The sequence below is a fragment of the Oryzias latipes genome, chromosome 21 (assembly GCF_053564925.1).
Source record: "Oryzias latipes strain Hd-rR chromosome 21, Olatipes_Hd-rR_3.1".
Taxonomy (NCBI): Eukaryota; Metazoa; Chordata; class Actinopteri; order Beloniformes; family Adrianichthyidae; genus Oryzias; species Oryzias latipes.
In genome coordinates this window covers 30,176,559-30,193,181 of record NC_136257.1, presented here as the reverse complement: position 1 = coordinate 30,193,181, position 16,623 = coordinate 30,176,559, and the positions used below count along the sequence as shown (strand labels likewise).

At 41.3% G+C, this 16,623-nt stretch overlaps 1 protein-coding gene across 1 annotated transcript in view; it reads right to left on the bottom strand.

Moving 5' to 3' along the window:
• Positions 1–16,623, bottom strand: part of ttn.2 (titin, tandem duplicate 2) — a 198,414-nt gene that overhangs the window by 159,046 nt on the left and 22,745 nt on the right. The window contains exons 29-41 of the mRNA XM_078939704.1: positions 16,274–16,534; positions 15,599–15,862; positions 15,261–15,521; positions 14,107–14,367; positions 10,333–10,593; positions 10,077–10,221; positions 9,805–9,973; positions 9,440–9,671; positions 8,361–8,645; positions 8,150–8,275; positions 7,393–7,581; positions 5,586–5,969; positions 4,128–4,178 (exon numbers count right to left, since the gene is read on the bottom strand). Of these exons, the coding sequence (XP_078795830.1) occupies positions 4,128–4,178; positions 5,586–5,969; positions 7,393–7,581; positions 8,150–8,275; positions 8,361–8,645; positions 9,440–9,671; positions 9,805–9,973; positions 10,077–10,221; positions 10,333–10,593; positions 14,107–14,367; positions 15,261–15,521; positions 15,599–15,862; positions 16,274–16,534 (2,889 nt within the window). The remainder of the gene's footprint in view (positions 1–4,127; positions 4,179–5,585; positions 5,970–7,392; positions 7,582–8,149; positions 8,276–8,360; positions 8,646–9,439; positions 9,672–9,804; positions 9,974–10,076; positions 10,222–10,332; positions 10,594–14,106; positions 14,368–15,260; positions 15,522–15,598; positions 15,863–16,273; positions 16,535–16,623) is intronic.

Genomic DNA, 16,623 nt, shown 5'->3' with positions numbered 1-16,623 from the left:
AAGCCCATTCAGACTCCAGTTCTTCTGGTTCGGCACCATCTTGTTGCCATTTTAGGATGCGCTGAGCCAGGGCTTCCTCCTCACTTACAAAGTATTCACTATCTCTCTCTAGCCTGGTTTCCCGGCCTTCAGTTGGCAGTTGGTTGTCAGGAGACCACTGCAAAACATCCCCTCCCGGATCTTGGAAGCCAGCAGGAGCCGAGTGGCTTAGCAGCAGGTTTTCCTCCGCTTCCTTTACTACAGAAATTTTCCTGCTGTTTGCGACAGCCAGTTCCTGAAGCGACTGTGAAACAGAAGGATCCCTGAGGCTTCTTCCAGAATCCAGGTCTCTTGGGACTTGAGAAGAAGCTTCCCCCCAGTCCGATTCTAGTTTCACAACCTGTCCTTGTTCCATCAGAACATCCTGTTGCCATTTCATTATTCTCTGGGCCAGGGCCTCCTCTTCACTGGCAAACATTTCACTTTCATTCTTCAGCTCAGAGAGGTTCTCCATGGAGAGTTGAAGCTCTTGTTTTTGTGATTTCAGCATTTTCTCTTTGGTTGAAGGTGACTCTAATCCCAAAGGCCTTTCTTTTATTCTAGGAGATTTTTGTCTAAATGTTGGTGATCCCTCCTTTTTCAGTTCTCTAGTTTGACATTCTAATCCCTTGTTGGTCAGAGGGGCAAATGCTTGCTTCTCCTCAGCTCTTTCTGGTCCTTTTATTGTTTCAGGTGTAACTCCCACAGGCAATCCTTTCTCCATCACTAGTTGCTGCCCCACACGTGCCACATCCAGAGATGCCACATCTGGCACTGGCAAACCTGCTTCGGGGTAAAATGTCTCCTCTTCTGACGTTTGCACTCCCTGCTGCCATTTTCTGATTCTCAGGGCAAGCAGTTTTTCCTCACACTCCATCCGGTCTGCCTCCAGGCTCCTCTCATAGTGCATTCTCAAAGACTCCTCAACTTCAGTACCTTGTGGTTCATCACTAGGGAACGTCTCTTTGGCCAATTTCCTGGATCTAGGTGACTCTATAAGCCTGTCTTCTGTCATTATTTCCACTTCTGCGGATCTTGCTTTTATCCTGGGAGATTTCGATTTTAGGCCGTGAAGTGCCTCTACTTCTGTCTCTTTAAATTTGGCTTCTGTTGATTCTGTGTTTGCTGCAATAAAAACAGAACTTTCCACTTCTGCTTTGTACTTCTTTTCCAGTGATTTTGCAGCTATCAATCTCGACTTTACTGTGGGCGATTCATCCTGGGCCTCAGCTGGCATTGGTAGATCCTTTTCGGGATAAAACTCCTCCTCCTCTGGCAATATACTCCCTTGCTGCCATTTTCTTATTCTCAGAGCAAGAAGTTTCTCCTCACACTCTCTTCGGTCAGCTTCCAGGCTCTTCTCATAGTGAGCCCTCAAAGACCCTGCTCCCTCATCCTCATAAACATCTCCAGCCATTGCAGCACATTCTCGAGAAACCTGTTCATGAAGTAACTTCTCTCTAACTGGCTTTGGCCCAGCAAACGATGACATCCCCTCTTGAGCTGGCACAACTCCACCAGACTCCCCACTTGCAGCACAGATTTCACTTTCCAAGACCTTTGTGCAACTTGGCTCATCATCTGTCTTTGTAGCATCCACCTTTTGATCAATGATAACCGTAGGAAATTCACTTTTCATCTGCTTTTGTCTCACATCTGAGACATCCTTTCTGTCCTCTATGGTTTCTGAGTATGATTTCTCGGTTGTTCTTTCTCCCAGTGGCTTTATGGTTTCAACTAACTCACCTCTCAGCATTTGAATTGCCCTAGTTCTAGATTGAGGTTCAAATGAATGCCTCGTGCGAGGGCGAGCAGACATTTTTGCTGAAACTTCTCCCGGAGTGTCAACTGTGTCAAGAGGTCTATTAAAAGGCTGGACATCAGACAAAGAAGCAGGCTTGGCCCTGAGCTTCTCCGCGTACTCTGCATAGCTCGACTCACTAGCAACAGACTCCAGCTCAAACTCCGATGAGGACATGGTGCAGACAGAAAGCCTCTTCTTGTGTTTGACAGCTTTTTGCAGTGAGGTAAGCTTTGTTCTTACCTCATTGTGGAGGCTCTCTGTGTCACTGAACCTTTCACTGTATCTGTCACTGCACCGGTCGCTGAACTTGTCACTGAATCTGGCGCCAGACCGCCGATAGCAGTAGATGTCACTGAACCTGTCGTTGAAGCGCTCAGACTTATCAAACATAGGTGGAGGTGAGGGCGCACGCTCAGATGCCGTCTCCAAACATTTGGATTCCTTCTCTGTTTCAACCTCTTTTAGACTAGTGCTAGACTTGAAGTACACGGTACGCATCAAAGCACTCTTGGACCGCGATCTGCCCTGATGGACTTTAGACATTTTGTCGAATGGGGACCCAACACACCTGAGATCAACCCTAAACTTCTGTTCCTTTCTCTGCTCTGCCATGTTGTCTGCGCTCTCATGGGCTTGAACAGAACGCCGAACGAAGCCCAGGTAGTTAGCAGACTGCTCTTCCCTCAGAGAAACCAAAAGTGACGCTGTGGACTCAGCAGAGCCCTCTGAGTTTATGGCCATTACCCTATAGCTGCCAGAATCCTTGTCTTTGATACTCTCAATAACCAGACTTGTGTTGTGAATGTGCATTCTGCTCTCAGTACAAATCCTGCGTCTACGCTCTTTTGGAATAGATCTGTTATTGTGAAACCAAAGGATGGTTGGTGGAGGACAAGCAATAAGTTTACACTTCAATTCAACCGGTTCCCCCTCCAACACTGACTGAAACTTAAGTTTCTTGGTAAAAGAGGGTTTTATATTTTCTGTCCAGGAGCTGATGGAAGATGTTCTACTTAAGCAACGGTTAGCTGACACAAGGCCCTGATCTATGAAGTCTTCCGTGTCGGAGAAGGCTCCACGGAGCTGGCGAGCACTGGCGAGTTCTGCGGCGCCAAGTGGTGCTTCTTCTCTGCTATCATGACAAAACCCCTCTGCAAACAAAAACAGACAACCGTCAGACCGACAGAGGTTCCAGTGGTAAATGGAAAGAAAAAAGGATTTGAATCATCATTAATGGAATATTAAACGCATGCTGGGAGACACAATGCCATAAAAAATAAATGCACTCACCATATTTGTTCGAATAAACGCAAGACTTGATTCTTTTTATTAGAAACCTGCAGGAAGTTTTGATCCATCGTCTGTGGAAATTTCTTCAAAACATAAATTATTTTATTATTATTAAAAAAGCATGTTTCCAATATGGAAAATGGCCAACATTTGCTTGTTTTTTTTTTTAGATTTGCTCTGTGCCGGAACGTTCCTTACCTGACTTGCAGAGAGAGTGGAATAAACGCCCTTTCTAATCCTTAGCAGGAAATGTGCACAAGCTCTCAAGTACAGAACTTATATTCCAGAACATTAAATAAAATGAAGCTGTAAAATTGGGGTGAGAAGGCGTTTATTCGAACTAATATAGTTTTACTGATGTTATTTGGAAAGCAAACCACAGGAATCACATCCCACTATCTGCAAGCCAGGCCAGGAAATATTTTGCAGGAGGAAGGAGTTCAGTTCCAGATGCAGTAGACCTCCATATCTTTTAAAGGAAATGTAAAATCTTTCAAAAAGCTTTAAAAGATACACATCCTGCACCTTTTCTGGACAGTGATCAGAAGAACCTTCATGCCAAACGACCGCTGGATGCAAAGAGTCAAAAAAAATTGGTACAAGCAAGTTTGATGGTCTCCTGCAGGAAACCACGGAACATCATCAAAATAAAAGCACATAAAAGGGTACCTTTTCTTTTAATCAAAACAGATAATGGTCTCATGCGACTATGCAAGTTCTGGACATTTAGAGGGACAGCTAGACTTTAGAGCATGTAAAGTGGTCTGTGATTGCAGAACAACTGTAATCCAACCAAACCATGTGACATGCACCTGCACATCACTTCCTCTTACCAGGACCTCTGCACTTTTCTCACATGAAAAACCACAGCTTGGATCAGAGTTGCCCCTTGACAGACTACTTTTATACAGAAACGTTTGAGGAATCCAACAGGTTTCAGCTCAAACTGTCCCTTTTTAACTCAGCCTGTTCTTTCAAGTGTGGTGATAGTCGGCACTTTCAACAGCGGTCTTACCTCTCCCTTCCTGCTCAATGGTGGCTTCAATCTGCTCCCTCACTTGAGCTGCTGTGAAGGAAAGATCGTGTTAGAATTCATTTCCGTTCCCACAGAAGACATTTGTGTTCCCTTTTATACGAATAGGTTTTAAGTCAGCAGCGGTCTGAAAAGTGACTATTTCAACATCCCCCCCACCCTGCAATCTAGACCCAAACGTTATCTGACCTTCTGCAGGTTTCAGCTGCTCTTCATTTAAAATTAAACCAAGAAAGAAAGTTATTCAGAAAAGTTTAGAAAGTCATGCAACCCTTTGTAAGTAAATAAAAAAATGTGTAGTGTGTTTGGTTGTGTCAGCATCCAACAACCTTTTCTGCCTGCAATTAGGCTTTTCTCCCCTAAAAGTCCAATGTTTTCCTCTGAGGAGAACATTGGACTATTCTAAAGTGGCCTCATGAGCCCTGACTCAAATCCTGTTGAGCATCTTTGGAAGCAGCTAAAACATGCTGCCTGAAAAAGGCATCCTTCAAAATACCTGTCAACAGGCAAAGACGTCTCATTTCAGTTACATGAACCTTTTGATAGCAGTGATTGCCTCAAAAGGTTATGACACAAAATGTTAAGTTAAGGGTATCATTATTTTTATCCAGGCCTATTTTGTTATTTAATAGAAGTTGCTTCAAAATAAAAAAAGAAATCAAATTTTTTAAATTTATTATTACTTTTGGCAGACTCAAGTTATTCTGTGACCCTTGTGAGCTTTTCTTTCATTTACTGAGAGATACCAACAATTCTGTCTACTTGTGTATATTGTGCATTAATATTTTCTAGATTTAACTGAAAAGTTTTAACCTGGTTTTTATGTGAAACATCTCAACCTTTTTTACTGTTAATAAACAAGACTAAACACAATAGTGTCTGCAAAAGAAGATCGTTATGACATTTGTCAGATGTGATACACTGCAAAACATAAATGAGAAGGAAGAGAAGATGAGGAGATTCTTCTGTGGATGTTAAAAGGCTGAGGAGGAAAGGGGCGATGAAGGAGGTGTGGTCGGGAGGAGAAACGGTTCCAAGGATTGAAACTAAAGACAAGATAAAGAGCTTTGTGAGGTTAGTCAGAGTTGGTGGAAGATGGCGGGATGTCCCAAACAGGTTCTGTGTATTTTTTGGCAAAAATATGTCGCAAACAGGATCTCCTGCAAATGAGATCTTGATTATTTTATCTAAAAATGTAAGTTTTTGTTTCCAACTTATAGCTATTGTTCACCTTCAGATAGACATTAATCTTTCAGTCATCTATTTAGTGTAAATTTAATATATTTTCTAAAGTGCTAAAACCTGACAGGTATGCGTGGTAAGATTGTTGGGGACATTCTCGCAGCACAGTGCCTGCACACAGCAGAGGTGTCTGAGGATAGGAATTGAGTCTTCAGGAGGGACAAGGGATTGAGTCTGGCTGCACCAAACGGCTGTTACCTTCTTCCTCTCTGGTTATGGTAAGGGTGGCTGAGCACACGGCCTCTCCAGCATTATTGGCCGCCCTGCACGTGTACTGTCCAGCGTGCTCAGAGAAGGCGTCCACTATGATGAGTGTAGCGGTGCTCGTCACCTCATCAAAGTGGAACACCACGTTCTTAGTGGGGAAAACAGGCTGCCGGTTGTGGAACCAGCTAATCTCTGGCTTTGGCATGCTGGACACTCGTGCGTGGAATCGAGCCACCTCCCCATGTGGCACCACGCAGCTTGTGATTGGTTGGGTGAAAAATGGCTTTTGGCTGATGGCAGGTTTCTTTAGGCCGGTGAGGCTGGTGGAGACATGCCACTGAGACTCCGGATGACTGCTCGGAGTTTGTATTTTCCCTGAAAAAAGGCAGGTGTGATGTTGTTTTTTGTTTTCCCTCTCATTTTTCTCATTAACACTACATTGATTTTGCAGGACAAACCAGGTTGTTGGAGAATGTTGCTTGTCATCACGAAAAAGTGTAAGTCAGAAAAGACACAAGTGCCTAATTATTATTATTTATTTTTTTTAAAGGGGAAATTGTTTTGCCAGCACTTCCAATTAGGGTTGTAACGAGTATCCGAATACTCCGATATTTGGTATCTGTTCCAGAAATAAGTATGAATATTCTTGACGTCCAAGATTGCTAAATTTGCAAGTTTTATAAAAGTAGTAAAAAAAAAAAAAGAACGGGATTAAATAATGTAATTATGGCTCTAAAATTGCAGAAAATGGTGGATTTTAAGTATATAAAGTAAAGAAACCTGAATGAGCTAATGTCACCAGAAGTAAATACATTTTCAAAGTAAAGTGTCAGTGAAGATTCTTATTTTTAAAGTAACAACTGTATAGTGAACAATTTGAGTAAAAAAAAAGAATATTTCATTATGAATATTACAAAACTTCTGATTATTTATGTGACGTCATGTGACTGTCTCCCAGCAAGGTGGAGAAGCAGTTCTGAGATGCATTAACAAAATGTTCATCTAAAGTGGTGGGAGTTTTTTTTTTTTTTGTATTAATTATAAAGATGAATTCAAGTCAGTTGATAAAACACGTCAGTTGGAAACACTGCTGTCAGTTTCAATGAAAGAACTGTCAGGGTTTCCATTTTTATGCAGGTGTTGCTGTGTCTTAATTTACTGTCTTCTTGTCATCTACTGGAACGGCAGTCAGCTAAACTTTAAGGATGAAAAACTCTGGAGAACATTTTCATTTCATTTCTTGTTAAATAATCCAAAACAACAGTGATGTTTATGTCAAAAGAAAAACTTTTGTTTAAAGTATTTCTATCTTTCTAAATCTTTGTGCTTTAATATGTTTGGTTTTGTTTATTCTGATCTCCTGGTTTAACTGATGATGGATAATTACATATTTTAATGTTCATAACTCCAGTAAACAGGCATAAATGTAGCAACCATTCAAACATACTACATTAAATAGTAGGAGTTGTGGTTTGATCTGGATGGACCAAACCGGATCCACACCTAAGCAAAGATCCACAGTCCTGATTGTGACAGCCTCATAAGAAAACAGCACATTTTTATCAGAGATACAAACTGCTAAGTCAAAATGATGTGCGACAATAGAAAAAACACAAACTCTTTAAATGACTAGAATTACAATTAAAATGATCTATCCCAACGTAACACTCTGGACGAACCTTAAAAAACAAAAACCTCCAAAGTGTTAATTAACTTTGGAGGGTGTGTGTGTTATTTATATATTTTTCAGATTACTGCAGGTGTTGGCTTCTGGCTACTTTTGGGGGTGAAAACTTACCGTCCAGTGTGAGCGTGGCTGAGCAAGACACTCTCCCGGCGTCGTTTGTGGCCACGCAGGTGTACTCCCCCTCGTCTTCGGAATAAACTCTGGAGATCTCCAGCTGACAGCTGTCGTCAAACTGAGACATCCTGAAGAACTCCGACTGCTTGATCTCCTTGTCCTTGTGGAACCAGCTGATCCTCACGTCTGCACCAACAGACAACCAAAGCATCAATCATCGGTTCCTAAAGCTACATATGCACCGGTAATTTGACGTGCGTTCAAGAACAGGCTAAATGGATGTTCCTGAAGGCAAGTTTAGTCCACGGTGTTCTGCGGCGCCAAGATAGAGCAAGTGACCTTGCTTTATCTTTGTTTGAACAACACAGATATTATTAAGCTTGATGGTGTGTTTACGTTCACAAGATGAACCAAATCCATTCATCTCTACCAAACCCTGATTGGTCAAAGTTTGACCTGGTTTAACCGGCAAAGCGTGTTCATTGGCCACGCGTATGTAGAGACCAAAAACAGTTGTAGAAACTTCTGTAGCTACGTGTTATTTAACGCAGAAGCCTGAAAGGCGCTTACATAGACTTGTCATTGGAAGTGACTGTTTGAACATGCATTGCTGAGTGTAGAGTGAAGGTAGCTTAAGGTTCGCACCAGTTTTCACTCAAAATTCCAAAAACATACATCGACTTCTGTTTTCTACTACAAAAGACTAGTTTAGCTCTCCACCTGCTCACATTGATAAAGACCAACATAATCTTACCGTCTCCACGGACTCTGCACTGGAATCGAGCCGGTTCTCCTTCACGGGCTGAGGTGTCAGCAATGGGTGAGATGATCACAGGAGGAGCAACAGGAGCCGCTGTGTCTGGAGACACCACTTCTGTCACTGCAACACACATGTAATGTCTATGTAAATGTCTCCTGTACTTTCAGATCTCCCGGGAATCTGTGCCAAAATGGTTTCAGCTTACCTTCAACGTTGAGGGAGGCGGTGCTCGTCGCAGTGCCGTAATCGTTTTTGGCCTCACAGTTGTAAACGGCAGCATCCTCAGGGAAGACTTCGATCAGTAGCAACGTGTGTTCGTTGCCATCATGGAGGTACTTGCATTTAAATCCCGGGGACAGAGCCTGAGAGTTTTTGTACCAGAAGACCTGCGGTTGTGGAACGCCGCTGACCTGCACAGAAAAGCGGGCGGGCTTCCCAGCTTCCACAGACTGGGGCTCCATGTGACGAAGGATCTGAGGTGGCTCTGGGACTGAGAAGTCGAACGGATAGAATCAATAACTTTTTATTAACATAAAAAAACCTCTGATTTGTTTCTATGAATAAAATACTATCAGCGATTAAAGGCAACCTGCTAAATTTAACAGTTGTCATTTTTTTAACTTAATTTAAAACTATATAAACGTGCTAATTTTATTTAGTCTAGTTTTGGACTTTTTTGCTATAAATAACATTTAGTTGGTTAGTTTGAAGAGCTAACGATGAGTTTTCAGCAAGTATCTCAAGATGCTACCTGAACCTTCTACCAGACAAAAATCTGGACGGACAAAAACTAGACATTTATTTTTAACTGTGCTAATTAGACATGTAATTACTGTTAGTTTTAGTACACAAATTAACTATATAACCATGGGGCTTAAGCTCCAGTGTTTACGCTCTTTAAAGTATCGTAACTCTTCAACCATTTATGCAATTAACACAATAGCAACGGATTCTGAGAAAAGTAGCTTTGCTCTGACATGCAACACTTCACATAAGCAAAATGTTTCCACAATCAATGAAAAAAGCAGTTCTAAAGTACTGTTGCTTATCAGCACAAAGCTGCATTTCTTCACATCGACATCTGTTTTAATAACCTTAACTGCGTAAGCAGTTAGAGTTACTGTCGTTCAAAGAGCGTGCCTTATTTGACAGATCTGGTGTCAAAACACTTTTAAATATATACATGATTTTTGATCAAGTTTTAACAAAACGAATTAATATATCTATGTTTTTCAAACACAAAAGTTCTGCTCCAGCCTTGTTGTGTTGCCTTGACAGACTTACTGTTGACTCTGAGGTGCATGGTGCTTCTGTTCTTGCCGGCGATAAAGGTGTATTCCCCAGCATCGCTCCTGTAAGTCTCAGAGATGGTGAGGCGGTGCAGCTTTCTGATGGCTGTGTAACTGAACCGTTCCTCCACGGAGACCTGGATTTCAACGCCGTTCCTCAGCCAGCGGCCCTCCACGTCATCCTCGTTCACCTCAAACTCAAAGGTGGCTCTCTGTTTCTCAAGAACCTAGAAGAACAAAGGGGAGGAGTCGATGCAGATGGCAGACACAAACAAAACAGTAAAGGTATCCTTCAAATTCATATCTAAATGTCTACCAGATTCAATCAAGTTGAGCGATTATAATGCAAAGCCATCTTACTGTGATCTCTCGTTCAGCAGGTTCAGAGATTCGAATATCACGGCCCTCCACAGTCAGCTGCGCCTTGGAGACGCTTGATCCAGCGACTACAGAGTACTCGCCGGAGTCAGACATTCGCACGGTCTGGATCATGAGGCGATGAACAAACTTCTCTGCTGTGACTACATATCTGTGCACACAGTAATGTAAATTATGTAAGGATAAATGTTCCCTCTTTAGAGCTTTAGCTCATGCAAGAGCATTATAACTGTTAATGCATACAACAGACTGACCTTTCCTCAGTTGAGTCCAGCTCCTGGCCATCCTTCATCCACATCACTTGGATGTTTGGCTCAGAAACCTCACACTCGAAAATGGCCTTCTTCCTTTCTGTGATCTTTATGTCCTTAATCTTCTTGGTGAACTCTATCAGGCGAGCTGCAAACAGAAAGAATTTCCTTTGATTTTGTTCTTTCTTTTAGCAGTTTTTGTTTTTTATTTTGTTGTAGACTCTTCCTTTTCCATTTTTTTTGTGGAGCTTGTCGTTACCTTCAACAAACAGGTTAGCAGAGGTGGCAGCAGATCCAGCCACAAACTGGTATTCGCCTCCGTCCCCAAAGTGAACATTGCGAATGCTGAGCGAGTGCGTGAGCTGTCGCGTGCGGACCTGAAATCTGTCCGATGACTTCACCTCCACCCCGTTTTTCAGCCATTTGTACGAGATTCCCTCATAATTAACGGTGACTTCGAAGGTTATGGTGTCACGCTCCTGAGCGTTCAGGTCTTTCAACATGGAAGTGATCAGGACAGCTGCAGGACAAAAAGGACAGGAGGCATGAAAAACATTTCACTTCTACTTGTTTCAGTTTAGGTGGTGGCACCAACTATAACCTTTCTGATGTTCTACTAAAGGGTAGCCAACCCAAATACTGCTGTTTGACAACATACCAGGAATGTGTGTTCAATGTTCATAATGTGTACTAATATTAAATTATTATTTATCTAAGCTATAAATGTAATTTACATGAATAATTCTTGTAATATAAAACATTTTTAAACTCAAAGTTGCTGTTTTTTGTGTATTTTACTGTAGACTGCAAGGTGACGGAGCACAGAGCTCCTGACGCACGTTAGGTTGCACAATCACATGTAAACTGAGGCTAGGTCTGAATTCTCTCAGTAACGGCTAAAAAACTATAGTGTGGGACTATCTTGTGCCCTGGATTTTAAAAGCAATTAAGACACCATGTAAACTACTATGTTCTTTTCTTTTTATTAGCAGCAATTTTGACTTGATCAAATTCACAAAGTAAAAACCTAATAAAGACAAAGTATTTATGTATTTACTGTGTTCTGATGAAAACATGGATGATTTATAAAAATAAATAAACTACATTAAAATACTTCTTTTGTTTATACAAAAAAAAATTTTCGCAAAGATTTCAGGGAAATTTCAATGGCACTCAATTTGGAATTGTCGATTTGGACAGCACAACATAATGCCACATCCACTATAAAGTGTGGTATGTTGTGAGTAGTGAAGGAGTTTGAACACAAACTGAGGTTGATTGCGTGCCTTTAACACACGCAACGTAAGCTTAGAATGGAAGGCTTTATTTAGTAACATTTCATGCGTTTTTGACATATTTGTTGCGTGTCCTCACTTTCCATTGAATGTATTTCACAGTTGTCTGTCATTTTTTAGTGTCCAGATCTGACATAAACGCATTGACAAAACAGAGGTTGAGGCTGGCAGTAACTATGCCTTAATGTGAAGGGCACTCGTGACCTCATGTTTGTTCTCTGGTGGTTGAAAATAAAGTTTAAAAGGAGTCCATTATTTTATGTTTTCAGAATCCTTTATTTATGCTGGACCAACACAATTTCATTGAGACTGAGAGACTTCAAGTCTAAAGTCACTGAGACTTTTGCCCACAAGGAGAGACATATGATCTTCATTTACAAGTAAAGGTTCTAGAAGTGGGCAATTCTGTGTGTGGTAGACATCATACATCCTCCATGGTGCTGTGTCTATGTTGTAGTCTATCTCTGGCATTCATCTTGGTGTTCTTTATATACATTTTGAGTCGCTATAGAAAGCTAATATGACATATGAAACACAATCAGTAGCCTGGTTCGTAAATGTTTTGGGTTTGTATTTTGGAAAATCTAACTCAGTCAGATTATTGGCCATATTTTTTATTTTGATGTATTTCTGCATCTGCCTTTTTCTTAATCTGATGGGCTGATTATCTTATTTTGCCTCTTGTCTCCAGCATTGTCCCCCTGATTAGTTATGCAAATCAAGCATTCTTGTCTACGTCACACTACTAGAAAACTAGGGCTGTTACTTTTAACACGTCAACGCCAATGTCTTATAGCGTAGTCTATTAAAAAAAAAAGTGTTGTTGTCTTCCCCATACTGAAAAATACAAAACAGCTCAGTTAATATCTTCGAGCTGGTATTAACTAAGGCCCCACCCTCTTCTGCTCAGGCTTCAAGTGAATCGCAAACTGGCAAGAAAGATTCTTTGCACACCACAATAATCCGCCTCGAGTGAGCGCATCTTCAGAGAGATCTCTGCAATTCATGAGCCCAAGACATTGACTGTATTAGAGAACTGGACTGAGTGAGTGTGACATCACCCATAGTAAATGCCTTTCCTTCTGTTCCAACCAGATGAAGTCATTTTCTGCTATATGTCAGTCGCGATGTTGGAACCAGATGTCAATAAGCTGTGATTGGTCAGAATCTCATTTCTACAGCACTCTCTCCAATTAGGAGGGAGCATGTTAGAGGGTCACACACCTTCTACTGAATCAAACGCTTTGCACGTTCGACGTAAGCCCACCTACTTTTATTGAGACATCTGATTGGCACATGGGAAATCGGGGTTCAATTCTGTGGGTGCACAATGAGCTTCATTCAGTGCGAGCCCCCAGACCTTTCGTGCTACTGCGTAACTATATAGCCACAAGGGGCCTAAATCTGGGTCCCCCGTGCCGGTCCCCAGCCTGGATAAAACACAGGGATGTGTAAGGAAGAGAATCTATAGTAAAAATCTCTGCCAGACCACCGGCACGCCCAGAAGGACATGCCGAAAGGTGAACAGCATGTCAAACATATTAGTCCGAGAAATAGAATGACTGATTAAAAACCGTTTGTTTCTCGATGTCTATGGGATTTCGCTTTTTTTGGGACCAGCGAGTACTTCCCATTAGGAAAGCGAGTTCTCATATACAGTCAATGGCCCAAGAGAAGCTGCTTGGTTGGAGACAACTGGGAACAACTTTGCTTTTTGTACCACAATCTCGTGCTGCACTGCCAGCTCAACCAAACGGTGGAGAAATTAAGAAAACCTGTTATTAAAAACTGTGTTTTCCTTCCCAAAGGCAATAAGATGAAGGAATATTTTTTTTGCCTTGGTTTGGAAGGTAAAAGGTTAACTGGGACACATGATGATATAAAAGTCAAATGTTTCACAAATTGTTTAATTGATTTACTTCATACTTGATCAAATTTCAGGGCACCATGTATATGGGATGCTGTTTGTAAAGTGGGTTATTTTGCCTGTTTAATGAGAAAAAACAGGTTTCATTTTGCAAATGCTAATCCTATTCAGTTGGCGCCCCCTGCTGTTGCATGGAAAGTAAGCATTTATTTATTTGTATTCAATGATTTTGATTAATAAAGCAGAAGGCTGTGAACCAAATTGGCACGATTGTGGACTGCACAAAAGTAAACATATCGCCAGTCCAACCCCTGGTGTCAATCCGAGGTTCTCTGAGAAGAAGCCATTTGGTTGCTTTATTTACTTGTTTGTTTAAACAAACAGCGTAATTGTTGGTGTTTGTATCTAAATTCTGTTATTGTCCTGACTACTAATAATTGGTATTGGCCCTAAAAAAGATTCTTATCAACGTCTAACTGCACATTTGGAAACATTCTGATACCTGTCTGTAAAGTCTGCCTGTCTGCCTGTCTGTAAAGATATAGCAAAAATACTTTCAGCCGCAACCATGAAGGTGACTTTCACATTTTTGAATAAAAGGCTGAGCAATAGAAAGTCAAATGTGTAATATGAGTCCTGGAATCTGTGTGGATTACAGATCAAACACCCTCGCAGATTTTTCTACCCCCACAAAGCACACAAATGCCCCTAAAATAAAATCAGTTTGCATTTTCACTCAATTGCAACTAAAGAAAATCCATAAGCATGTGTGCTGCTAACATCACATAGCTAAAACATTTTGTTATGACCTTAAAGCTTAAACCTTTGTTACTTATACATGTTGAAAATTGAAGCTAGGTTACGATCTTACGGTTGACAGTAAGAGTTGCAGACACTCGGTCGTTGCCGCAGATGAACGTGTACTCTGCAGAGTCGGCTCTGCTTGTGTTCATGATTTTCAGCTGGTGCAGTTTCCCCTGAACAACAATCCTGAACTTCTCGCTCATCTCGATCTCCACGCCGTCCTTCAGCCATGTGGACGGCACGTTGAAGTGGGAGACCTCACACTCGAATGTGGCCACCTGGGTCTCTGGGACCTCCACGCTCTTCATGGGGTTTGTGACACGCAGAGCTAAAGAGACAATTTTAGAAATACATTAATTAAAATTAAATGAATTATTAATTAATATTAATTATTTATAATTTTCTAATAAAGTAACATTTTAAAGGACTCAAGAAAACACCAACAAATGAGACGTAACGTATAGAAATGTTGATTACTAATTTCAAATTGACTGTTAACTTGTTCATTAAAAATGTAAAACAAATTCAAATGTATACAATTCATTCAAAGCATCAAAAATAGCATTTACATATTTTTTGCAACTACGTTCCTTGATTTTACATAAAATTTAAAATAACCTTTTTTCCTAGTTCTTATTGCTTTTTAAATTTTCAGCTAAAAAAAAAATCACATTAAAACATCTTTAAAGACCCACTTTGATGAAAATTGTGTTTTTGGTGTTTGAACATGTTATTGTGGCATTTTTCTGATGATGAAGGAAATATATTAAAAAATTAAGCGTAAAATTGCATTTCTGAGTACTTCTTTATTGAAATCGTTGTGAATCGTTGTGAATCGGGAGCAGACGGATTCGGATACACCTGGATAACAATATAATACTTGCTATTTTTGTTGCACCGGTAATGTTAGGATGGGGTTGTGAGGGGCTGTGAGATAGAATGTAAACAGAATAGATGATGGAAAGTGGGGGTGGGCTTACAGTTCTGCCCACAACCCAGAAGTGAATTTCTAATGAACTACTGCCGATCTGCAGAAACCCTTTCCTAGAAAACAACACAGGTTTTTTTTTTCTTTTTGGCTAATAAAGACATAATCATAAGAAAAAAAAGACCATTGGGAAGTATTTCAAAATAGATCAAAGGATGACCAGAATGGGACTTTAAAGATTGTTCAGATCAACAGCACATTCCTGTGCACGTGGGTATCAAAGTGGGGCTTACCCTCTACTGTGAGCACGGCACTGCACTGCAGGTGTCCCGCCACGGCGGTGTACTCTCCAGAGCTGCTGCTGTCCACGTTCTGAAGGATCAACTTGTGAGCTTTTCTCTCCGACAGAATCTTGCACTTGTCGTTGGACTTCAGCTCCTGGCCGTTAAACATCCACTTGACCGGGACGTTGTCGTGTGACAGGCTCATCTCAAAGGAGGCGGTGCCATCTACCAGTGAGGTCACGTCCTTTATCTTCTTCACAATTTTGATGGCTGCACAAAAAAGATTGACTCTAGTTAAAGCTGATTCTAAAGGAGCGCGTCATGTCTTTCGGTGAATGCACACTTACTCTCAACGTTGAGTCTGGCGTTGGCAGACAGCTTTCCCAATTTGAAGGAATATACCGTCTCATCCATAGCGTTGCAGTTTTTCACCTTTAGAGTTTGGACGGTGCCCTCGGAGGTAATCTCAAACTTGTCGCTGTTCTGCAGTTCGACTCCGTTCTTGATCCACTGGGATCCTTTGACGTCAGGGTGTGTGAGTTCCAGCGAGAACACGGCCTCCTGGGTCTCTGTCACCGTCTGGTTTCTCAAAGTCTTCTTGATCTTCACAGCTGCAAAAACACACAATCTTCATGAGTGCCTTTGTTTTACAGCTTTGTATCAAACTACTTTGAGGAAAACAAACTTTCATCAGCGTCTTTACAAGCACCAACACTATATTTAAGGTAACAAAATTTGAAAAATATTGTTTGTTTGCCATTGAAGGCAATATCCATTATTTTATTTTCAAGCCCAAGTGAAACAACTCCCCAAGAAAACGACTCTCCCCAACACTGACAAGTAAAAACCTGGAAACTCCTGATTGTATCGAGTAGAAATCTGTGGTTTCTTTTTAATTGCTTTTTAAATTACATGGGAGCTCACAGAAAACTCAAGAAAAAGCTTTCAAAGTTAACTTGCTTCAATGCACTTGGAGTTTCGTTCATCTGCTTTTACTTTGAAAGGACAAAGCTGGGACTCACCCTCTACTTTCAGGTTGGCGCTGGTTTTGGAGTTAGCCACCTGGTAGGTGTACTCTCCAACATCCTGCGGTCTGGTGATGACAATGACGAGACGCCTGACGGCCCCCTTCACCTCGCTCACCACGTTCTCACTGAAGTCCAAGGGCTGGCCGTCCTTCAGCCACTTTCCCTCAGCGGTGGCGTTTGCAACTTCGCATTCAAACTCAGCAGTCTGAGACTCAGCGACGGTCACATCCTGCAGGGGTCGTGTAATAGCTCCACCTGGTGGCACCATGAGAAATGTCTCAGAATGTTTTAGCAAAACAGATAAACAGGTTTTTGACAATCTTTATGAGTATAAATTAGGAAAA